We start from the raw sequence: 24501 nt of genomic DNA, 5'->3' as shown, positions 1-24501 counted from the left end.
CGCTTTGATCTATCACTTCCCGTCAAATCAATCCGCCGACAGACTTGACATCGTAGTCCCTTCAGTAAACATTGGAATACTCCTTTAACATTACTTTTAATCAATACTTTGCTGTAATTCATTCATTTAGTTAGTAGCCGTATAATAAGCGGGATAATGTACAGCGAATGTTCACCATGTCGGCCTTTATTTCGCTATACATTATCCTTGACTTATATCCTTCCACAACATACCCGCTCTTCACTCTGGGGCACCGTGTGAACAGGTATGGGCTGCCACTTCAGAATCTCTGTGAAGACCTGCTGACCACTGGGAGGGTAGAGACCTAGAGGGCGGATAGAGAATAACAAAGGTCATGGCTGTGTTCGAAACGTCCTCCCTCCTACATACTCAACATGTATATACTACATACTGTCTATTTAATGATCGATTGTGTATGCGAGGTTCGTCTGACCGTTTACAGTGAAGTATACAGAAGCAATAAAGAAAACTTCCGTGTCGTTTGAAAAGACGCAATGCCATGTGGGGCGGTTGAGTAGGAAAAGTAATCTATCGATCCATATACAAAATCTTTGCGGAAGTAAGTACTCATCTGGGCATTTCTCGTCTACACAAACTCGCATACACAACCAAAACATACTCAAATTGACGTCAAAATTAATGAGAGTAGGGCGTTAGTATGGCTTTTTTCGAAAACCAGGAAGAAAAACAATGTTCTAGAACTAGTGGGAGGAGGAAGAGAAGTTCAGACCTGCCAGGTTGGCCTCTGCGCTCATCAGAGTGCGATCGTAGTCCGTGCTTCGAACCGAGATCTGTGGGGCAAAGGAGTTACTGGTCATGAAGGCCTTGAAACAGACAGCTTTACATATAAATCCAAATATACTGCAGCAGGTAAGACCAAGTGTTGCTTCATACAACAGTGAAATACACAGGCCCTCTTTCCCAGAAGACACCTCTCAAAACATCAAGTTGCAAGGAATTTGCAGCACCCGCGTGAACCCTGTATAACACAGACATGGCGAGGGGGGGGGGGCCTTCCATCTGCACAATAATACAATTTATTGCCTGTCTGCCACGGTGCCAGTGAGGGCATCGAGGTTACCTGAGTTTACCTGAAAGCAGAGAGAGAGAGAGAGAGAGAGAGAGAGCGAGCACCTAGCCTACCTCGTGTCTGTTATAGGATTCGTTGAGGAATCCTTTGTAGCGCTCCTTCAAGAACTGGCCCAGGTTCAAGTGCTGCCGCATCCCCTCCTGAAACACACACACACACACACACACACACACACACACACACACACACACACACACACACACACACACACACACACACACACACACACACACACACACACACACACACACACACACACACACACACACACACACACACACACACACACACACACACACACACACACACACACACACACACACACACACACACACACACTAAATGGTCAAGAAAAGGCAAAGCAAAGTCATATGTATATATATATATATATATATATGTCATATGTATATATATATATACATAGATATATATATATATACATATATGTATATATATATATACATATATATATATATATATATATATATATATATATACATATATGTATATATATATATACATATATATATATATATATATATATATATATATATATATATATATATATATATAAATATATATATATATATAAATATATATGGCCGTACCTGTGACAGCTGGCCAAAGCCTTGTGGCCAGGCGCTCTCCTGGTAAGGGTCAGTCGGGTAGGCATGGACCGGTGACCTGTCGCCATGACGGAATAACTGCAGGGCAAGAGATGTGTGAGAGAGAGAGAGAGAGAGAGAGAGAGAGAGAGAGAGAGAGAGAGAGAGAGGTAGAGAGAGAGAGAGAGAGAGAGAGACGTCAGCTCTTCCACTATTGCATGAGACGATGTGACAGTATCTTTCAGGGTTTTCTAAAACGGAGATTTAAAAAGGAACATTTTCGAACGGGTAAAGCAAGTGTTAGACAGTTTTATTTTCATGTTTTGGTTTTCATTGTGTGTAAATATTACTTCATTGTAAACTGTCCACTTGTTTCATCATTCTATTTTATTGTTTATTATTGCTCGTTTTCTTGACTTGTTTGAAATAAAACAATTTTCAATTAAAAAACATACTTTAATTTGGTGATGACACGTATATGGTTGGAGCCACTCGTCAAGTGACATGTGAGATAAATTGATAGTTGTGGTACACAACTGTGCTAGTGACAGTAGAAGTGACCTGCTGAGTGTGTTCATCAACCCCCCCCCCCTCCCCCATGTATTGACTGTGAGTAAACTGTCACATTGTAATCACGTGATTTGTGTTTGATTTCACAAGCCCAACTGTAGAGACGCCTGTCTGTTGGTATCACTTCTAAAAGTGACCGTCAATAGGCATTTGAATACACAAGTAAACCAACAGGCACTTTTGTCTCAAGCAGGAGCAGGCACAAACCTTTGTCCTAGAATCAACTGTGTGGCGGGCTGTTGTTACATCCAGTCAGCTGACTGTAATGGATGGATGCTGTCAAGTATTTATAGGAGATGCTCTGATGTCATTGCCCGTCCAAGAAAAGGCATTTAGTGAGAGGACTTGATTTAAAACCACACTATACTAAACAAGCATAAAGCACATCACTACAGTTGTAAAAGAAAATAATAAAAAAAATGTGCAGGGCCTAAACCGAGCCCTTTATTTCAATCTGCTCCAATGACAATAAAAAGAGAAGTAACACCTGGGAACCTTGACAGTAATGAGCTATTGATACCAGAAAGCCACATCAGCCTGTTCCTGTTTTCAAGTTTCACTCTGCCGGCTGCTTGATAAAAGTGTTGGCTTTCTTTTTCTGGCGTGAAGTGCTTGACTGATTCCATCCAAAATAGCAGAAAAAACTGTGTGTAAACTCTATTTGAAAGGGTGGATTATCCCCTTTAAGAGCGCCTAATCTCAACTCCACCACGCTCCATTCAGCATCTATCTTTTTCCTACTGTCAGTGTCAACGTAACCGATTCTGAGAAAATCTGTTGACCCTCTGCCCTGAAACACATCTCGGCGACACATTTCACCACCGTGTGACATGTAAGATTTTCATACCTCCATACACTCCTCAGGCCAGTGCACATTTAAAAGGTGCTACCTGGACATTTTAAAATATTTCTGAAATAGTCTAATTTTTCCTCTGGTGATCATAAATGACATGTAACAGCAAACATGACCATCAGTGCAAATAATTATATTTTATATGTTTTTTTCTCAATGCCTTTGTCATGAACTCTGAGATCCTATGTAGTATAAACGCGCAAACATTTTTGAAATCGGTTCATCCTAGCCTGAGAAAAGGCAGAAAGAGTGTTTTATGGTCTCACTGTCTAACCCACAATGTTACTAGTGTGACATCACACTAGTTAAAATGTAGGGATAGGATTAACAGGACAGCTGGGCCAAGGAAAGACTGAGTGAAGAAAAACCTAATTCATTATATTATAATAGCGATTTTATAATGATTGAACGCTGGTTCCGTATGGGTGAAGTACTCCTTTAAGTGAAGCATACATGCAATGTTGCCGTTTTCTTTACTAACAATGAGGGCTTTGCTGCTTTACAAGCATCCAGCGCGTGTCTCTTTACTTTGCATAAGGTATTTTTGCAGCCTCAGGAAAAGGCACAAGACAAGTCACGGTGCTGTGACTTGAATGTACATAGCTTAGAGTTTATCTGTTTGAGACAATAACTGCTCAGTGCTTGAACTCCTGTCTTGTTCCCTTGGGGCAAGCTGGCATCCTTGAGTGAAATGTCTAAACGGGTTCTGGCCTGGGGCCTGGGCAGGTGATCTGAAAATACTTGAGGAAGTGCTAACGTGAATAGTGTCACTATGCTGGGAATCAGGTTGAACAATAACAACACAGACAGAGGCAATGTTTTCCAATGATCTCAAATCATTATTAATCTGACTCTGAAAGAGCCCAGAAATTAGATATGTTTTTGTTTTGCTCTGTAATGGCTGTGTATTTTTTGTTCGGTTTAACCGTATAGGAGTGTTTCTCAAATTTCCCCTGGAGTTGGCACTTTCATGCACGTTTTCGATCTCTCCACAGCTCCAACACAGCCTGGAGTTGGCACTTTCATGCACGTTTTCGATCTCTCCACAGCTCCAACACAGCTGATTGAAAAGAGCAGCTTGTTATCGTGCAGGAGTTCATGACGAGTTACATTTGAATGAGTGTTGGACCAGGGAGATAAGAAAACATGCAGGACAAGCTTGAGAATCATGTTTAGCTGTCTCCAAATTGAAAAATAATAAATTTTTCTAAATAAAATATAATTACTTCTTAATAAAAGTGTACACTTTCGCAATTCCAGTTATTTTCTGACAATACATTACTATCAAGCGGTATTGCAAAAAAAAAACTAATAATAATATAATATAACATTTGCTAGGTTGATTTTTTAAATGCCGAATTCACAAATGGACCCACATTGATTGTTTACTACTCATTTCGTGGTTAGACAAATTATCATGTAAACAGCTGAGCAAAGAAAAAAATAAATCTACCAAATTTCGAATAGGGTTACGTGCGCGCGCGTCCAGACGAGGCGAATCGCAAACACAGCTTCCGTAACGTTATATGCCATACATTAATGTTACTCACCACAGTCGCATATATTAGTTTTCTTTCTGCTGCAGCTTGTTCACACACAGAGCCCAGCGTTAAAAGAAAGAGCACAGCGGCGGACGACATGTTTCCCGTATTAGAGCGGAGAGCTGACCTGTGTTTGCTAACCACAGAGAGCTGGTGGTTTTGGACTTTAGAGCTACGTCAAGTCAGAACTAGTTAAACCGGAACCGCAGCTAAGCCGGAAGTTAATAATAATTGGCCTATATTGTTTTTACAAAACAAAACAAAAACATACAAGACTGTGCAAAACCTGCTAAAATTGAGAGATTAACCTAGATATATTATAATATTAGACCTTTTCAAAAACAAACACATGCCTATTTTTATTAACATAAATTTGAATTCTTTAGTCGCGAAAAATACCACGATGCGGTTTAGCCATGGGTTTAGCCATACTATCTATGGGTTTAGCATGCATTTTATTTTGAAATACACAGCCTGCGTAGTGCTAGTTGACTTGATACATAAAATAAGCGGAAGTGAAATCTATGGTGGTGCGTGCCTGTCAACAGTCCTTTCTTTAAAGGTGCATGGTCCTGACGATGTGTTTGTTCTCCAGATGGATATATTTTAATTGTATTTAATGTTATTTTATTTAACTTCACAAGGGCATTTTATTTCGGTAATTCTATTCTCAAAAATCAGGGTCCGATTTAAAAAAAACCTAGGCCTATATATTTGTTTACCCACTAAACAATTCTGAGAGGGTATTATATATCGATTTTCTTTTTTAAATAAGACACTTGTATCGATTCATTTTGACTTGGCAAATTCCGTATTTTGTTTGCCAAAACTCTTTTGTTATTCCCTTGCAGTTTTTCTCCTCGTCCACTAGATGTCAATGTTGTGTTTGGCTGTAGCCTACATACAGTAGTTTCACTCAGATTGTTGTTCAGCTTTCAGTATTTGTCCCTGACAACAACTGTTAGCTCATGTACTCAGGGGAATATGTTGCTGGAAAATTTAGCCTTTACAGGTCCAAATAACTTGTCCATGGAAGTTCCTGAACTCTGCGAGTGAGACATAAACAAATACAATTCTCAGAAATGTACTCAGGAGCCATGCCTGAAAATTAAATAAAAAACCTGCACTGGGTTATAAACATCTCTGGAAATGTAAAATACTTTTTTTCTTCATTGTTAACATTGAGTGGACCAAACTATTTAAAAAAAACATAGCCTACAGCTCTAATGTTAATAAAAATAATATGTTAAATATTTTTCTCGAACTGCAATCCCCTAAGTGATTGAAGCAGTATCTGACTCACTGATACCCACAAGGCATTGGGATCTTAACAGCACTTTTAAGCAACAATCATGGCGGTGCGAGAAGTTAAAGCGGCATGTGTATGTAAGGTTTTGAGGTTTAAAAAAAAGAGGCTTTCTTTATGCTTGACGGCAGTTAGCAATATGAAAAGACCTTTGGTTCTGAGCTGACCCTTCTCACATTACCCTCTGCCACGCTGAGCTGTGTGTGTGTTGGGTGTGTGTTTACATGGTGAAAAGCAGCTTTGTTGCATGACGATCTGAAATCAAGTAGCAACTGAGCCAGTACCCTGGCCAGAATCTGACCTACACCTGACTTTTTTTCCTTTTCTTTTCTTTTTTAGTCAGCACTTTCGTAGCGGGTTCCTCGAAAAAATTAATTGAATAAACCCCTTTGGGAATATCACTACCTCTTGAAGTTTTGACATAGCAATTATTAAAGGACATATGATATCTACATAGAGTGCTACAACTTTTCCATTAGCATAACCACAATTTGTACTACTACCGACAATTCTGTTATAACTTTTCATAATAGGCCCATTATGACCATTTCAACTAGCTTTCACTGGTTTTGAGTCCTAAGAAAAATGATTGTTTGACAAAAATCATCTGAGGAAGAGAGAGGGATGCAGTTGAAATTTTGAGGAAAAGCTCTGTAAGCAAAGCCTTAGGTTGTTAAACGGTTAGGTTGTCAGAAGTATTTCCTTCACTCGCAGACTGGATGGGCTCCAGAGTATCATCTGGAAAGATGTTTTCTAGGAAATAAGAGCATCTGTCCTCTGGGTCTATTCACGCTGGGATAGTTAAACGTGGCGTTGTAATTGAAACCGGCGGTGGGAAAAGAATCCAAGAATATCCCGCCGAAGTATAGACAAGCTTCTAATTTGCCGATATCATGCTTTGCTGGTGTCAAAATATGCTTACACCAAAGGAACATATGAAAGTAAGTCACTGTAATTTGAATCAGATTTGCCAAAAGAAGTAGAATGATAGCATGCAAGAAAAGGGAGATACGGAAAGGAATACGTGTAGAGCCAAAAATAAAGAATTCAACCCACCTGGAATTGACCACAAATTGGAAACTGGAATAAATTCCTAAAATTAAGACGCAAAACACCCATTGAAACCAATCCTGTGGGAACATATCTGTGCAACACCTCCCATGAACCTGCGGCCTGCAAAACACAGTGCAGCGAAAACAACAACGTTTCGGCATTCAGAAAATATTCCCTCAGTGTTGTTGCCAAGGTATTGTAAATCCTTGCCAGCTATGTGTCAACAATAATCTCTCGGTGCCTTTGTTTTTCTTCGCCCCGGGCTGTTTATAACTGCGATCAAACGCTTAACCGTATGTTACTCAATCAATGCTGGCTGGAGAGGGTGTTCATGTTTTTTTTGCTCATAACTCAGATTATAGGTGGCAGCCCTAATGCTGGAAACACATGCTTCGGTTGAGCTCCCGACAAATCAACACTTTGTGTGCAAAAACAGAAAAATAGACAGCGACCAAATGTCACCGGGATCTCACACGCACACACACACACACACACACACACCATCAACAATAACAATAAAGGGAACAATAGTGATTAGGGGATCCTGGGATTAGCCTTAATCCAGCAGTATCTGGGGTGTGTTTGGTTAATGGTGTAGATATGCTCATTAGAGGAGCAGGATACCCTCCCTTCATCTACACCATCTAATCCACACTGACACCTTATTGACAGAGGTGTAATCTGATTGTTGAGGGATTACAAAAAGCAATCCAGGCGTATGTTTGGGTTGGTTGGTAGGGGGTCCCATGGCCGGCTATAGGCCTGTCCAACACCGACACAACTACTGATCATGAAGATCACACGGAGATGTATTAAACTTAATTGCCGAGATGATCTGATGAACAGATGTCTGCAAGATGTCTCTCCCCTCCCCCACCCACTATGAAATCACACAGGCCCTTCACAGCCTGATGTTATCCACCCAGCACTACCTCTGGCTTGCCTCCTCTAAAATTGGGATCCACGCCAAGGGGAATGCAAAAAAACAACAACTTTATTTAGTTGCTAAAATCATACGTGTGAAAAAAGTTGTGGAGGCTGCAGGGGATGTAGAGTTAACCGGAGTAGCCAGGTGATGGCAGCATTTATACAGCTTTAACATCACTGCGCCTCCAAGCCTCTGACGCATTCACTTGAGTCAATCCTCCCCCCAATTCCTTCTCTCTCTCTCTCTCTCTCTCTCTCTCTCTCTCTCTCTCTCTCTCTCTCTCTCTCCGTCTCTCTCTATGAGATGGCTGTTTTTCATTCACTGGGAAACATTTTGTAAATATGCAGCAAAGTGCAGCATAAGCATGAAGGAATATCAAATCACAAGCAAACCAGGGTTACCCTCCATCAACTGCTATTTTCTTTTCCTATCAATCTCTTTCTTCTATTTTTTTATACACACACACAAGCAAAGGCTACATGTTCCAGAGATGAGGAGCATAATCATTAACAAATGCACACATAAACTGCTGGGAGTGAGAGAATAAACAGAGGCGCTGAAATAGGAAATGCTATAGTTCAAGATAGGGATACCCACAGGTTTAAAAATAGGCCACAACACTGCTTAGATAATGAGTGGGACATGGGGGTTGTTTACAGTGTTGCTGCCTGAGAGATGGATGGCTACAATGAAGCATTATGTTGCACATTTAAAAATCCCCATTAAACCAAATTGGCTCAGTTTGCCTGTCAATCACAATTTAAAAAAAATCGATATAGAATCTGGTGTGACAGAGATGCAGGCATAATTTTTGCTTTATACAAATATGTGAAAAAGAGGCTTGTCTGGCTGTGTTTTTTGGAACGTGACTTTCATTATTACAGTAGCCTACATTGAACAGGTTCTCGTGTTTTTCAATGGGCTACTAATCGTTTCTGTTTTCTACACGGGAGCTGTTTGGGAAAGCGATGGGGGGCGGAGAGGGGTGGGGGTGGGGGGGCGTTGAGTGCCTGGCTTTGAATTGTTTAAGCAGCCAATCGGCAGCGTCGTAGATGCGTAATGGACAGGCACGGCCCCCACCAGGACGCGCCGCCCCCCTATGACTCCGTGTTTTATTCTGTTTTTAGAGCAGCGGCGTCACATGTTGTTTTTCTCCGGGAACGGATCAGTCAGTCCATGCACTGGTCCGACGCACTGCACTCACTGTCGCTTCTACAGGGAACACAGCTAGATGTGTCTGCTATGGACTAGATTGAAAAGACTAAACGGGATAGCTCAAGTTGTAGTTTTATTGCTGTGAGTTTCCTTCTTCTTTTATTATTGTTTTTTCAAAGGGACTTTTCGTATCTGGAACTTTGGGAAAAAGAGCAGTGGAGAGAAATGGCAAGTCCTCCGGCTACAGGAGGACACCTGTTATCTAATGGGACGAGCGGTGTGAAGAAGTGCGGCTATCTGAGGAAGCAGAAGCACGGACACAGACGCTTCTTCGTGCTGCGGGAGCTGACAGAGCGATGCCCTGCCCGGCTCGAGTATTACGAGAGCGAGAAGAAATGGAGGAACAAGTCCGCTGCGAAACGGGTCATAACTTTGGACACCTGTCTGTGCGTAAACAAGCGGGCCGACGCCAAACACAAGCACCTGATCGCCCTCTACACCAAGGACGAGTACTTCGCCGTGGCCGCGGACAACGAGCAGGAGCAGGAGAGCTGGTACGAGGTTTTGACTGATCTAATAGCCGAGGGGAAAGTGTACGACAGCCCCGCTTCCACCTCTTCTTTAGTGGGCTTTGAGGAGGCGAGCTACGGACTTATTACTCCCGCAACCGCTGCCTACAAGGAGGTTTGGCAGGTCAACTTGAAATCCAAAGGCTTGGGTCAGATCAAGAACCTCACTGGAGTGTACAGGCTGTGTTTGTCCAGCCGGACCATCAGCTTTGTCAAACTGAACTCAGAGACGGCCGCGGTTAGTCTGCAGCTCATGAACATTCGTCGATGCGGCCACTCGGACAGCTTCTTCTTCATAGAGGTGGGCCGGTCGGCGGTCACCGGGCCCGGGGAGTTCTGGATGCAGGCGGAGGACTCTGTGGTGGCTCAGAACATCCACGAGACCATCCTCGAGGGCATGAAGGCGATGAAGGAGCTGTCCGAGTTCAGGCCGCGCAGCAAGAGCCAGTCCGCCAGCACCAACCCCATCTCTGTGCCCACGCGACGCAACCTCAACAACCTCCCCCCTAGTCAGACGGGCCTAGTGAGGAGATCTAGAACGGACAGCATGGCGGCCACATCTTCAGGGAGAAAGTTCACCTCCTCCCGCATGCGAACGGCCAGTGAGGGGGACGGATGCGTGACCCGGCCTGTGTCCATGTCCATCTCAATGAACGGGAGCCCCACCACCAGTCCACACTCTGGACATCACCTCATCAGGTCCCTCACCCTCAGCAGCAGCGGACGCACCTGCAGAATGCTGGAGTCCTCCTCCAACCTGCATCACAGCCGCTCCATGCCGGTCTCCAACTCCCCTCCGTCTGCCTCCAGCCCCATCAGCATGTCTCCCAGAGGGGGGGCTAGTCACTACACTCCTGACAAGGCTAGGAGGCCTTTCAGCTGCAGCGCCTCCATCTCCGGCTCCCTCAGTGACACTGGCTTCTTGCTGTGTGATGACTACAGCTCCAGCCCAGGCGACCCCAAGTTCCTCCCCCTGACCCGCAGCGACACCCCGGACTCTCTGTCCAGCACGCCCCCATCCCGGGACATCAGCGACCCTTGTGGCTACATGATGATGGAGAACGGTGGCAGGAGTGTGGCTGGTGGCGAGGGTCTGGCGTATGACAAGGCTTACAGGAAGCGTACGCACTCCCTCACCACGCCGCGTCAGCAGAGGGTGGTGACGCCACTGGCCTCGGCCTCCCTGGATGAGTACACCCTCATGAGGATGGCCCACGGACACAACTCTCACTCCGCCTCCCCTAAACTGTCCTACCCAGAGGATTACGGAGACATCGAAATCGGTTCAACCAGGAGCTCCTGTAGTAACCTGGGAGACGAGGGCTACATGCCAATGACGCCGGGTGCAGCCTTACAACCTGGAAACGCAGACAACTATATGCCAATGAGCCCCATGTGTGTCTCAGCACCCAAGCAGATTGTAAACCCTAGGGTGCACCCTGAGACAGCTGCCGGCGGTGGCTTCAAGGCCAACTCGCCCTGCAGCAGCTCTCTGGAGGACACCGGCTACATGAGAATGAGGTGTGGCTCCAAATCTTCCATGGAAAGCCCAGACAGACAAGGGGGTGAATACATGAACATGTCCCCTGGAAACCCACCCCCCCTCCAGACTCCCCCTGACTACTACATGGGCCTGCTGACTGGCGAGTCTGCATCGGCGAGGCCGTCTTACCAGGCTGGCTCCCTCACGCTGCCTGCCAAACTTCAGGCTTCCAAAAACGAGGAGAGCAGCCAGTATGTGTTGATGAGCCCTCAGAGTCTGAGGCAGAGGGCGAGTGAGTCGGACTATTATTCGGTGATGCAGCCCAGTGCAGCAGCTCAGACATCACCACTGAGCCCCTCGGTACCCTCCCCATCAAGACACGGCCGATCAGAGAGCCTGCCCTACAGAGGGAGACTGGGCAGGCCTAACAGGCTTTCCCTGGACACCCTGAGGACCCTGCCTAGCATGAACGAGCACCCCACATCCGGGGAACCCCGCAGCCCTGGCGAGTACATTAACATTGACTTCAGTGGCACCAGATACTCTCCAACCTCTGTTACAGAGAGCCAGCAGGGTTCCAGCAGCGGGGGCCCGGGCAGGTCCTCTCTGACTGACTACATCAACATGGAGTTCAGATCAAACTCACCCAAGGAGGCCCAACCCCCCGCCCGGCGCCTGGTCACACTGCCAGAGTTATCCATGTGCCCGTGCTCAGAGGAGGACATAGTGTACCATCTGGAGGGTGAGAAAGGGTGTCAGAGTGATGACTACACAGAGATGACATTTGGGATGACCAGCTCGCCTCCACAGCTCGTTCCTCAGAACACAGCAAGGTACGTGTATATGTGTTAGGAGGGAGGGAGGGAGGGCGGGATAAATAATTTTTTCATTTATTTAAAAAGCTTGTCTGTATGATTGATCTGAAAAAAAGGGATTCAGCTGTGAATTTTGCAGAAGTAGCTGTCACTCAAAATCAAGTAGATATTTTAAGTATGAAAATTAAATTCTACTTATCTCTGAGGAATAAACATGTCATATTTTGAACATTGTTCTCCAGCAGCAGCCAGACCAGCAGGGAGAGGAGGCTCTCTCTAGAGGACCAGGGTGTCCCACAGAGCATTGGGGTGTTCCTGCTCGGGGCCGCCTCTGCCTCCACCATGGACCCCGACTGCTCCGCCAAGGTGATCCGGGCCAATCCGCAGGGCCGCCGGCGCCACAGCTCGGAGACCTTCGCCTCCACCGCCACCGTGACGCCGGTGTTCCCCTCGTTCGCCCACGGAGAGGTGGTGAAGAGGCACAGCTCGGTGGAGAACCTCTCGTCCCGGAGCAGCGAGGGCTCCGACGAGGAGTGCGGCAGCCCCGTCAACCGGCAGAGCTCGGCCGGCTACCAGAGCGGACTCAACTACATTGCCTTGAACCTGCTGGACAACCGGGGGAAAGTGGAGAAGTGCGAGGACCGGGCCAGCTTCAAACCAGCCAGCAGCTGCAAAGGGGGTCTCAATGGATTACACAGCACGCCATATGTCTGCCTGGGATTCAAGGAGGCCGCAACTACTGCCAAAGGTGAGTGGAGCGGATGTCTGGTCTGTGTTGCTGCTAAATAAAGGATGGAAACTCTCAGCTCATAGTGCTGCAGGTGTTTTTTGTTTTTAAGTGGGGGGACATAATGTGTATTCTGTATGAAAAGGGAGCTGCACTGTACAGGTGGCACTCAACTGGGAGAGAGAGAAAAAAAAGGATAAAGGCAAACCTGCATTTCCTCTAGATTCACATTGGCTACTGGCTTTGTGGATAAGTATGTGGTGCTGAAGTGGCCTTCAGGCGCTCCTACTTTGAGTATATCCAGACCCCTGTAACATCCAGTATCGATGTTTTTGTGTCAAGTTCTGGAAATAAACAGCAAGAGTGGTGGTGGGAGCGTTGAAACGGAAGAAGGAAGCGGGGTGGCGTTCGATTTTTTTCAGCTGCAGTTTTTTTTAATCACTCAGGCTTTGGTGATTACAACCTTTTCCCACTGCATGTGACGCAGCACGAGGCTGCTATGAAACGTGACCAGGCGGAGGGCTGTGAAGTAAACAAGCATTGTGACAGAGCTCTACACTGCCTAGCTGCTGCTATTGGAGGGTGGGGGGCTGCAGATGTAATATATTATTAATACCCTTATTATGAATAAAGGTTATATGAACAAAGAAGATAAGTATGCAGAAAATATGAATTGATAGGTATTCAATAGGTCTATCACGTATATAAAATGAGTTTACTATGGCTTGTTATTAGCAGGCATGCTGTTGGTAATCAAAGGAATGCCTCAAAGCTAACATTTAAGGCTTCCTGTCCGTTGTACTGTCACACTGAGCCGCGGGCATTTCCGGCTGTTGTTTTTCAGTTGGGTAGGCTTTAGGATGTGTTGCACATCGATATGACCTCTATATTGACCCCCTTTATTCCTACCACGCCAAGATCAATAATACCATGTCCCAGAATATATCCCCTGTGGACGAAATAAAGCTGTGGCATGGGGCGGCAGAAAGTGTAAACAAATAGGAACTCGGGGGACAGAAGAATGTGAGGACATGTGAGGCCCAGTACAAAGTGGATATGTGTTTGTGTCCTTGTAGGCAGCAAAGGGGATGGGGACACACACACACACACACACACACACACACAACAAAGTGAGTTGTGAGTTGCTTTGCGGTCATCAGGTAACTGGATGTCACGGTCTGCATTCCTGGCAGAGAGGGCTTTGAAAAGTTGCTGTGTGTGAGAGAGAGAGAGACAGACAGAGGGAGAGAGAAAGAGAAAGAGGGAGGGAGGGGGCGGGTTGTTTTTGTCCTGTGTCCAGGGCCATCTGAATGGAAAGTGGCTTTTATTTCAACCACAAGGTCCCAGTGTACGCAGAGAGGAGCTATACGTATGTTGATGTTTCATTTTTTAACACGTGGAACCGAAAAATGCCATAGAAGTTCTGATGATTCTCACGTGTGTCTGTGATGTACCAGCAGCACCTTTTTGCCAGTGAAAATGTGCATAGCTGAGGCACAAACAAGACAAGTCAGCTGAGCTAATGCTGTTTTCTGCATCCTCTCAGAAATTGAATTTACCATCAAAATGACTTAACGACGTCTTCTTGCTTGTTTGTGTTCCTTGTTCACGTGGTCCTTGCTCACATTTTGATCTAAAAGGTGTTTTATGCCGCTACTGAAGGCTGCTTGAAAGTAATGTACTGTGGAGAGAGAGAGAGGGAGGGAAGAAGAGACAAACACATACGTACATGTGGACTCTAGCACGTACGCATGCAGGGCTTGCGTGTTTTTTTTTCTCCCAGGGATCTTTTTTCTTTTTCCAGTGGCATCCCTGAAAACTTGGCCAAGATACGCACAGAGAGGGAGAGAGGGAGAGAGAGAGAGAGAGATGTTTTGTTTTCCAGTGCTGACTGTTTGCGGGAGAGCAAATGAATGCGTGCATAATGGGGCAGCATGGCACGTGCATGCCGCTGCCCTTCTGCCTCATTAGGTTGTTCACTCGCACAGAAGTAAGACAAGCAGAGAGATGGGGGGGAGATGGAGCGCGCAGGACGGCCGACGCGATGGCTTGTTTACTGAACACTGTCCATCTGCTGTGTGTGGCGAGGTGAAGAAGGGTCAAAGTGCGCAGCGAGGGGGGCAGGTTTTGGCGCCGGGCCCCACTGTTGGAGGGGGCTGTGATTTGTTGTTTATCAGGACCGAGCCCCAGGGCTGCCTTTACCTGCCACTAGGCCCTGGGGCTGAGAGGTTTCGTAGGCCCCCCCCCGGGCGGCGGTCTTACAATACAGATGCATTAAAGCCATGTTTGTCTACACCACAATATCTCTATTGATGAAATACAAAATCACTTAAGGTAACATGTACTTAAACCCCTTCCTGGTCTAATGACTTTTAATAACCAAACACACATGGTTGGTTACAATGTTTTTCGAAGTTATTGAGGAGACAGCGGTGGGGTCCCAGGACCTTTTAGGGGGGTCCGGGGGCAAATTTTAACCTTTTAAAGTAAAATGCATCAATCTGGTGCACTTTGAGAAGAAAACGAAGGCTAAATCAACTGTGTCCTATGTGAGCTATTTTCTGGAATAATTTGGAGACACAGAAATACCAAAAAGCAGAAACAAAAATATACAGGTTTAAAAAATCCAGTCAGTTAGCATTCCAATTTTTTTTTAAATAATACCTTATCCCAAAACTACTTCTCTCTTTGAACTCTTCGTTTGGTTTTTAATGGCTCAACTCAATATAGGCCCTTGATCTGCGTTGCCCCGAACAATGTTATTTTTTTTGAGAGGCCCCTGATCTTCGTAGGCCCTGGGGCTTCAGCCCAGGTAAGCCCGTGCATGAAGGCGGCGCTGCCGAGCCCCCCTGCTGTACCATGTGCCATCCTCACCTAGAGGTCTGGAAGGTTCTCTCTCCACCTCTGCTGATTATTTCCCTCTCGCTGAAATAAAGTTTGGCAAGACATTCTTCAGCAGGTTGGGTTCAACGACTGTGGGAGAGCATGTGGCCGTTTGTCATGATCAGGGTACTTAAGCACCTTTGGAATGTAGCGTTCCCCCCTCCCCCACTCACACGTGAGAAACATGACCGCACTGCTTCTAGTCAACAACAGCCCTGAAGTCAAGCTGGATCCGTTAAGTGTTTGGTCAGCTCGGGTGTCCTAGCTAGCGAATGGCATCAGGTGTTGGTTTATATCTTGTTTGGTCAGCAGCGCGGGCCCATGTGACTCTTAGGTGGTGTTTGTCCCCCCCACCACTCCCCACCCCGCGGGCTCTGCTTAGCCAGGTGGGATGTTCTGTACCGGGGGACAGATTAGCAAAGTCAGCCGTCTCTGTTTTCCAACCCCCGTTCAGATTAATACCTTTTACCTGACGGGGACACACAGCTCCCGCTCTGTGGCAGTTCATGGAGCTCAGGAGCTGGATTAGCACAGCGAGATGTTAGGCTTGTATAGGCTTCGATGATGTGTTGATTTGATTGCTTTTTTACTAGGAGTGTTCCTAATCAATTCATCACCAGGAATCATAGAAGGTGAAAAATTAGGAAAAGATGGAGGGGGGGGGGGGGGGGGGGGAATTATAGGAGGGGGGGTTCCAAGAAACCTGCCGGGACCCTCCTTGCACCTCCTGACTGCTAGTGGCAGATGGCCACTCTGGAGGGCACGTGAGTGTGTGTGTGTGTGTGTGTGTTTGTGGTGGTGGTGGTGTGTGTGTGTGTGTGTGTGGGGGGGGGGGGGGGGTGATGGGGTTGGAAGGGTGCTGGCGGTTAACACCTGCCACTCTGCACTATATTCACACAAATGCAAACACTCTCAATAACCAGTGCCCAATGCCCATATAGAAAACACTATATTTCTCTCTTAAGCACTCAAAGCACATCACTGGCTGCTGAGTATCACTTTGCTAATGACAGCACACCATCTGCCGCACCCACAGGCTGCGCAGGGCATGACCATCACCATGATAGAGTGTGTGTGTGTGTGTGTCTGTGTTTGTGTGTGTGTGTATGCGTGCGTGCGTGTAATTCATCGGCCAGATTAGAGGCATTTCATGTCCATCTCCTAAAATCCCGTTTCCGCTTGACGTCATTCAGTGAGTAGTATTGTAGTGGGTGATGTCACCGCAGAGATGGCAGTGCAGAGCGTGTTAAGTGTGCATTTCCTGCGCTGTGTGTGTGTGTGTTTGTTTGTTTCCGATGTAAGAAGGGGCAGTGAGCGAAAGAGGTCTAGTTGCACAGCCATGCATCCCTAACTTGCTCTGAGCATGCTCAGTCGACGCGGCTGTCACAACTATGTGTGTATTGATGACACAGGGGAAAGGGGGAACTGGAGAGGAAATTGTTTGAGACTATACACTTTTCGTCACTTATTAAAATACAAGCTGTAACCATAAATTGATTACAGAATGAAATAATCTGTCAATGAACTTGATATGTCGATTAATCAATAACATAGGCCTAATATAATCATGGGAGTAACTGTTAAGGCAGCGTTGACAACCCTTTCTCCACTGCTGACAGCTCACATCATTACTTTGTGAAGGCCACGTGCATGGCTTTATTTAGCTTGTCTCCGTGGCACATTTTGTTCTGGCATTTGTGGAATTACGCTTAGAAAGTGACACCTGATTGCCCCCCCCCCCCATCAGCCTGATTGTCCAATCCATTGTGCTGCTCGCTTCATCCCTTCACACCAGCCCAGACACACATGTCACACAAACACACATACGCACAACCCATTGAATGGTTTATTTACATCCGCATATGACCTGCACCGATGCGGAGCTCTTGCAAACCTAACAAAGCAGTGCAAATAGCTGGAATCCAGAAATGCTGTTACTTGATAATGTGGAAAACAAACGTGCACACATAACACCGCGGGCTCTAGTGTCAGAGTTTCCAGGCACCATGTGTGTGTGTGTGTCATTGGTAGAAGGGGGGCTAAAGTAGGCCGGGATGTTCCAGACAGAAGCGCTAGTTGCTAGATAACTGCGTGGCCAGCGTTCCCCACGTTTAGATTGCAGGCCAGATTACACGGCTGTGGGGGGGTGAGGGGTAATACAGCTGGGTAATACAAAATGCAAGGTGTGGGCATTTGTTCGTCTGAGCCTGTCCAAATTGCTCAGTTCTTATCATTATTGGTTTAAAATCAACAGTTTGCTCCAGTATGATGATCCATTTTGTCTTAAGAGTTGTATGTGGATTCTGGATGTTTTGATAGTAAATAATGTAAAGATACAGGGACTTATCCATTGATTTACTGGCTTAAAATCCTTAAGTGTCCTCAGCTGCCCTACATATCCTTCTCTTTCATCATGTTTATATAGAATTAAAGTCTTTTCACGGCTGCTTCTTTATACAGTAGGTGCATCGGGTTGACAGCTCTATGGCATCTTCTCTGTAAAAGGCACTGAGGACAAGCGTGTAATTATGGAAGGCCACTAGCATCTCGTCTCCTTCGTCCCCTCCTTTACACAATCACATTCAATTGTGCGGCCCTCTGTTTCGCAGCTGGACTCCAGCTTTTCCTGGAAGCTTCCAGTTTAATGTCCCCTCCTCCCCCCCTCTCTCTCCCACTGACCACCACTCTGAATTAAAGTAAATCCTTCCGCCTTTCGCCTCGCAAAAGGCCCCCGACCCCCTCCTCCACACATGTCATCAACATTTTTTTTCAATGCAACAAAAACCCTGAGCGATTATCAATATATTGCGATGTGAATGCATCTAGCTCCTCTGTCTGTATGTATGTATATGAGAGATGCGGCAGCCACTGGGCTGCAAGAGGGGTTGTCTTCCTCTGCTCGGCGTGTGTCCATAGCAACGCGGCAGCGCGACAGTAGACCCTTCGACCCCCCCCCATCCATGCTCGTCCTAGATTATGTAATTACGAGCGTTGAGCCAGTGAGCCCCCCCCTCCCCACCGTCCTTCCCGAGCACTTCAAGGCTAAACAGCTGCTGTGTTAAGAAATTGCACACACACACACACACACACACACACACACACACACAATCTATCTAACCCAGACTGAACGGAATCGGTGGTGGGGTTGGTGGAAGTAGCACAGTGAGTGGCATGCTTGTACACAGTCACACACAAACCCTCTCCGCGCACACCTAAACACTATATGTCTACAATGAACTAGAATGATTTTTTTTTTTAAATTGTCATCAAACCCCTAATGATAGACGTTCCAAATCCCTCCAAATGTTAAGCTTGTGTTCAGCACTCACTGTTCTGCTTATTTGAGCTGTCCTCTTTTGCCTCCGGTGTCTCCTTGTGGCACACAAACACAGACTAATCTGAGTCTGTAAATGGGTTCACGCTGTACCGTACAATGTAAAACTGTTCCACTCCGACAAAGCTCACGTCTGCCGTCTGAAAGGACTGAATGGTTGGCACCGGCGTTGTTAGTGGGGGAATAGTCAAATAATTGGATTTGGGTTAGGTGTTTATTGATGCAGGTTGCAGGCATTGGATGTACTGCGATATTAAAGGCACCCTGGGAGGTTTTGACCACTAGAAGTGCTATGGAGCAATGTTTTTGATTTCTCACTACAGTATTTGATTTTGTACCTATTTTTTACATTATCTGTTTTCATAAAGTAAAATCACTTTAATGATGGGATAGTGCCATTAACTCCCTCTTTTTCTCTCTTGTCATCTCTTTCCAGATTAAAGGACTCGTTTATTCCCAGACCTGGGGTCTACACCAACTTGCTGCTCTCAAGGAAAAAGAAAAGAAAAAACAACTCACACCCGTCTACCGGGCTCCATGTTCCTAAAAGACTTGTCTGGACCTTCAGTGGCACTCACACACACACACGGGCATACACACACACACACAGGAGAAAAACAAGCAGGTCACCTTCTAAGCATGTCATGAATTTTTCGCTGAAGGCAGGACAGGTGTGTCCATGCAAGTGGGCCGATTTGTGTGTGTTGTGTTCTGGAGTGTCTCATGTTCCCTGCGCATACAAAGAGGACCATTTCTCCTCTGACCCACATTTTTTGGCGCAAGCACAGAAGCAAAGATAGTCAGACAATAACAAAGCTCTAATGGTACCCAGATACTATTTATTTACTTGAGGGTAGTTTTATGAATGCCTGTATGCACGCAAGTGTGTGTTTCTCAACACAAAGTACGACCAACCGGTATGTCAGTGAACACTGAAACCTACTACAGAAACAGCCCAGGGAGTGACGATACCAAGGCACACTGAGAATATAACTATATATAGAGTAGATATTTTATTTATTTTTGGATGATGAATGTCTGATAAGACCTGCCCGATGCCTTAATGTCTATACAGTCCTTATGTTTTCTATGAAATGAGAGATACATATTCTATTTCAGTATGTCTGTTTGGACCTACAGTACATCTCTATATTGTTATTCTGTTGTGGATAGTAAAAAAGCCTAACTCACCATTGAAAAAAATATATAATTTCAGAAATGTATAGTAAAGTGGGGCTTCATGAGATAGGATTTATCCCATAAAGTATTTTCTTAATGACTAATTTCTTATTTATTCTAACCTAGTCTATTTTTCGTCCAATCAAAGCTTATTATATATTTCTAACCGTCTTTAAGAGTCATGCATGTCTCTATAACTCAACTCAGACCCCGCAACACCAGGCATCTGAATGCACTGTCCCTCCCACAAGTTCCTCAGTCACTCGAGCCTGAAAACCTCACACACTCCTACCTTCAAACCTACGGCCGGCTGCTATTGGCTCGAGGCAGGCCGCCCTGCTGAGATATCCTTTGAAACGGTACAACTGTCCGCCTGAGGTAACTGCAGAGAGGTGGAGCCATGCAATGGTAAAATGTAAACGTGGGGGGGTGGGGCACAGTGGAAAGAGTGTGGGCTGAAGTTAGAGGGTTTTTTAGGGGGGGGAGAGAGGGGCCCGCCACAAGGGCTCTGCAACATGTATAAAGTAGAAATTGAGAAGCCAACAGCCACATCTGGCGCCATCATGGAGGTTCACATGGAGAACAAGCTGTCTGGAAAATATAACTTTATGGCAAACAGCATAACATTTTGTTATGTCTCAAGGGAATTATGTAATGTAACAAGTTAAAGCTGGACCATGAAACCATGTGACAGCGATGCTACATGCATGCGATAGAAATAAATGCTAACGTGTAGTTTATCACAAGCATTAACAGATTTTTTTTTAAGTAAGCAAACTGATTCCATATTGTCGGTCGCACAGCAATATGTTAAGGGTTTCTAATGTCTGCTAACATTCCGTTAGCCGCTGCTCATACCAAAGCTTTTCATGTGTTGGAAGAAGAATGCGTTATTTATTTCGAATGTTACAACATGTTGTCTCGTTTTAATCAGAAATTATCATCTCCAGTCATAAGTTATAAAACAAATACAAATGTTGCCAAGAGCTTTGAACCTCTAAAATGGCGGCCAGATGGTTTTGTTAGCATTGTCTTAACAGCCCTCTCTGTACTTCCTGACATGTGTGGTCTTTGCGTAGTCCAATGTGCCGAACCCCAACTGGCTCACAACCCCTTTAGTGTAAAGTAGATTGTAAAACTTTTTAACCACCATGTCTGAATGTATCGAATGTGCACCACAGAAATGGTTTTGACAGAGTTATATTGGAGCAGTACCAGGCTAAGTCGTGGTATTTATTTATCCTTTGGGTCTTGAATGTGTATATTTTGTACATAGAGAGTTTAACTAAAAATAATAATACATTGGAAATGCATAGAGCACTTAGATTTGACATATGTTGCAATGATATCCCTGTGTAATACTTTGACTACCGATTTTTTCAAAAGGGGGACGGGTTTTTTTTTGTTGCTTTGGGGCTGTACAGTGAATTGTATGCTTTTCCCCCCATTTACAGTCTCTGAATTTAATTATATGAAAAAAAAATACTTGTGTCTATTTTATTATAGAGAACTCTTTGCCTTGTCGACACACTTTACCTAATGGCATATGCAATAGTGACATGAATATCCTACAATCTAGTTTACAACCGTGGAACCAAACGTAACATTGCATTGATTTACTTTTTCTTTTTGTGACTTGTACATTTTCTCTTTCTGCCAAGTGTTTTGTTTTCAACGTCACTGGGAAGTCTGTTCTCGACATCAAAACGCTTTTACCTTTTTTCTGTGTCCATGGTGAGACTTCTCTTTAACAGATTGATTTTTTTTGTTGTTGGATTGACTCAGTCCGAATGTTCTCGTTGTCTTCCATTGTACATACTTCAATATACTGTTTATTGTGATGCTCACACAAGGAGATGATTATAATGATTTATAAAATTCTGGTAGTCGATTTATTGCTTTTTTGTCTGTATTGATTATGGATAGCAACCTACAGAAATAAATGAATTTATTTAAAGAGGTACAACTTTGTCTCCATAATTTATTTCCGTATGAAGCTTGAATAACATGTGTGTATATTGTGACATAAAGACCTTCCCAACATAAATATATTCTTAAGTTATTTTGATAGTACATTTATAAAATATATCTTCCACCTGGAAATTACTTTTCCAGTAGTGTTGAAAAAAATATATATTAAAATGTATATTAAAAATGTACAGTATACATTAGTAATGCTTTATACTAAGACTATTGTACTTATAACAATACAAATAATCTAAAATGTGGAGTAAAATTACAAGTATGGAGTGATAAAGTCAGATAACTGAATCGAGACTCTCAGTTATACATCAACTTTCATGTCAAAGTGGTTAACGTATGCTAACACTAGCCACCATTGCCGGCTGGTCATACCAGACCAATTAAAGATGTGGCAGCAGAACCCTGAAGTTTGTTTCATTTAGCCAGGCTTTATTTTATTGCTTATGAATTTTAGTTTTCATTTGTAAGAAAAAGGTGTAATTTTGCCTTTAGAATGTTACAGTGTCACTTTAAGTCATTTTCCTCTTGAAAACTGATTTAAATATAGTCAGTTTGATATGAACTAACCATGATGCTAAACAATGTATTCAGCCTAAAGTGTAGGCAAACTGGTTTTAAATGATTGTTAATCCTCCTCTTAACCAATAGCCTACTTACACACCTCACAAGACTATAAACCTTATCTTTTTCTTCCTCACACATCATGCACTTGGCACACAGTTTAATAACTTCCTGACTGTGTGTGTGTGTGTGTGTGTGTGTGTGTGTGTGTGTGTGTGTGTGTGTGTGTGTGTGTGTGTGTGTGTCAAAATAGGAGGATATCCTATTACCACTGTCCCCATTGAGAGTGCGGAGCTGAACACACATACTCTCTCTCTTTAAGTGTTTTTATTGCCGAGAGAGGCCGAGGGAGGAAGCTCATACTGATCCAATGACTTCCTAACCAAGCCACGTGTCTCTAGAAAAAAGACTGTGTAGTCACAGCCTGGGGGTCAGCGGGTTCCAAACCAGGGGGAAAAAAACAACTCAGTTGCCCTCTATCTCCCACACACTGATAATAAAACACATAGGAACACTGTGTCTCTTTACCATGCAGTGAACCTTACCTTACCTTACCTTACAGTGGACATGTAAGGTAAGGGACATACAGTCAAGTGCGAAAGTTTGTGAACCCCTTGAACATTTTGGAATTTTATTTATTGTAACCATCATTAATTCATTTTTATCAATACCAGTATTTTTTATATGAAATAACAGATGTTTGTTTATCAATTCAACATTTTTCTTTTCCAGAAATCAATTGTTAAAACAGATAAAACAAATTATTTGACGAATGTTGTATGTGCAAAAGTTTGTGAACCCTGAGCTGCATTGCTTAAATGGAGCAGGTAAACACAATCAGATGGGCCAAATTGAGTCATGAAATGGACCAATGTAGTGAGAGATCTTTAGGGAAGAAATTGGGCGGCACTAGATACAACAGAGATAAAACCAGGTCAGTTTAGGCTCACCAAAGTGAACCCATACAGGTCAGACATGCTAAAAGGGGAAACAATCTCAGAGGATCTCAGGAATAGAGTTGTGATGCTGCACATTTGTCTGGGGACAGCTATAAATTATTTTAAAAAAAGTTTGAGCTCCATCGGTCCACCGTGAGGCAAATCATCTACAAATGAAGAGCTTTAAGAGTGACTGAACATCTGCCTAGAAGTGGACTTCCTTCAAAAATATCCACAAGCGCCACAAGATAAGTGATTTTTCAGTTAAAAGCCAACCCAAACATTACATCTGGTGATTTGCAGACCTCTCTTGCAGCATCTGGGACAGATGTGCATGGTTCCACAATAAGAAGAAAACTCAGTCAACATGGCTTTCATGGGATGGTTGCTGAAGAAGCCTCTGCTCTCAAAAAAGAACAAAACTGCTTGTCACAACTTTGCCAGAGAGCACCTGGAGATACCTGAAGTCTTATTCTGTGGACAGATTAGTCAAAAATTTAACTGTTTGGTCATAACCAAAACCGCCATGTTTGGGCAAAAACGCAATTCTGCCTACCACCTAGAGAACCTTCTCCCAAGTGAATAATGGTGGTTTCAAATTGTCTGCAAATCTCCAGGTGTAATGTTTGGGTTGGCTTTTACCTGAAAAATCACTTTTCTTGTGGCGCTTGAGGATATTTTTGAAGGAAGTCCACTTCTAGGCAGATGTTAAGTCACTCTTAAAGCTCTCCATTTGTAGATGATTTGCCTCACGGTGGACCGATTGAGCTCAAATTTTTTTTTATGAATTTATAACTGTCCCCAGACAAATGTGTAACATCAAAACTCTATTCCTGAGATCCTCTGAGATTTGTTTCCCTTTTAGCATGTCTGACCTGTATGGGTTCACTTTGGTGAGCCTAAACTG

General features: G+C 44.4%; 3 protein-coding genes across 4 annotated transcripts in view; 2 read left to right on the top strand and 1 right to left on the bottom strand.

Annotated features, from left to right (window-relative positions):
* The window catches only part of LOC307270031 (protein jagunal homolog 1-B), a 339870-nt gene extending 315855 nt beyond the window's left edge, over positions 1-24015 (top strand). The window contains exon 5 of the transcript XR_013845525.1: positions 23246-24015. The gene's annotated coding sequence lies outside the window, so the exon portion shown is untranslated. The remainder of the gene's footprint in view (positions 1-23245) is intronic.
* On the bottom strand, positions 213-4829 carry LOC307269859 (lysosomal acid phosphatase-like; the record flags this gene model as incomplete). The annotated part of the gene is made up of 5 exons (XM_080052941.1): positions 4690-4829; positions 1720-1815; positions 1165-1251; positions 752-812; positions 213-325 (listed from the first exon to the last, which is right to left on the bottom strand). Exons 1-5 carry the CDS (start codon positions 4777-4779, stop codon positions 213-215), a joined length of 447 nt encoding a protein of 148 aa, XP_079909067.1. The 5' UTR covers positions 4780-4829.
* Positions 9136-20509, top strand: LOC307269834 (insulin receptor substrate 2-like). 2 transcript variants are annotated; one of them, XM_080052914.1, is made up of 3 exons: positions 9136-12007; positions 12235-12737; positions 19370-20509. In XM_080052914.1, exons 1-3 carry the CDS (start codon positions 9348-9350, stop codon positions 19372-19374), a joined length of 3168 nt encoding a protein of 1055 aa, XP_079909040.1. In that variant the 5' UTR covers positions 9136-9347; the 3' UTR covers positions 19375-20509. The 2 variants fall into 2 exon arrangements, with proteins under 2 accessions (XP_079909040.1, XP_079909039.1); XM_080052913.1 differs by having other exon boundaries at positions 12232-12737.
* Positions 24016-24501: the final 486 nt, after the last annotated feature.

Source organism: Ammodytes marinus (assembly GCF_949987685.1).
Source record: "Ammodytes marinus genome assembly, chromosome: 24".
NCBI classification, from domain to species: domain Eukaryota; kingdom Metazoa; phylum Chordata; class Actinopteri; order Uranoscopiformes; family Ammodytidae; genus Ammodytes; species Ammodytes marinus.
This window is presented reverse-complemented; position numbering and strand designations above follow the sequence as displayed.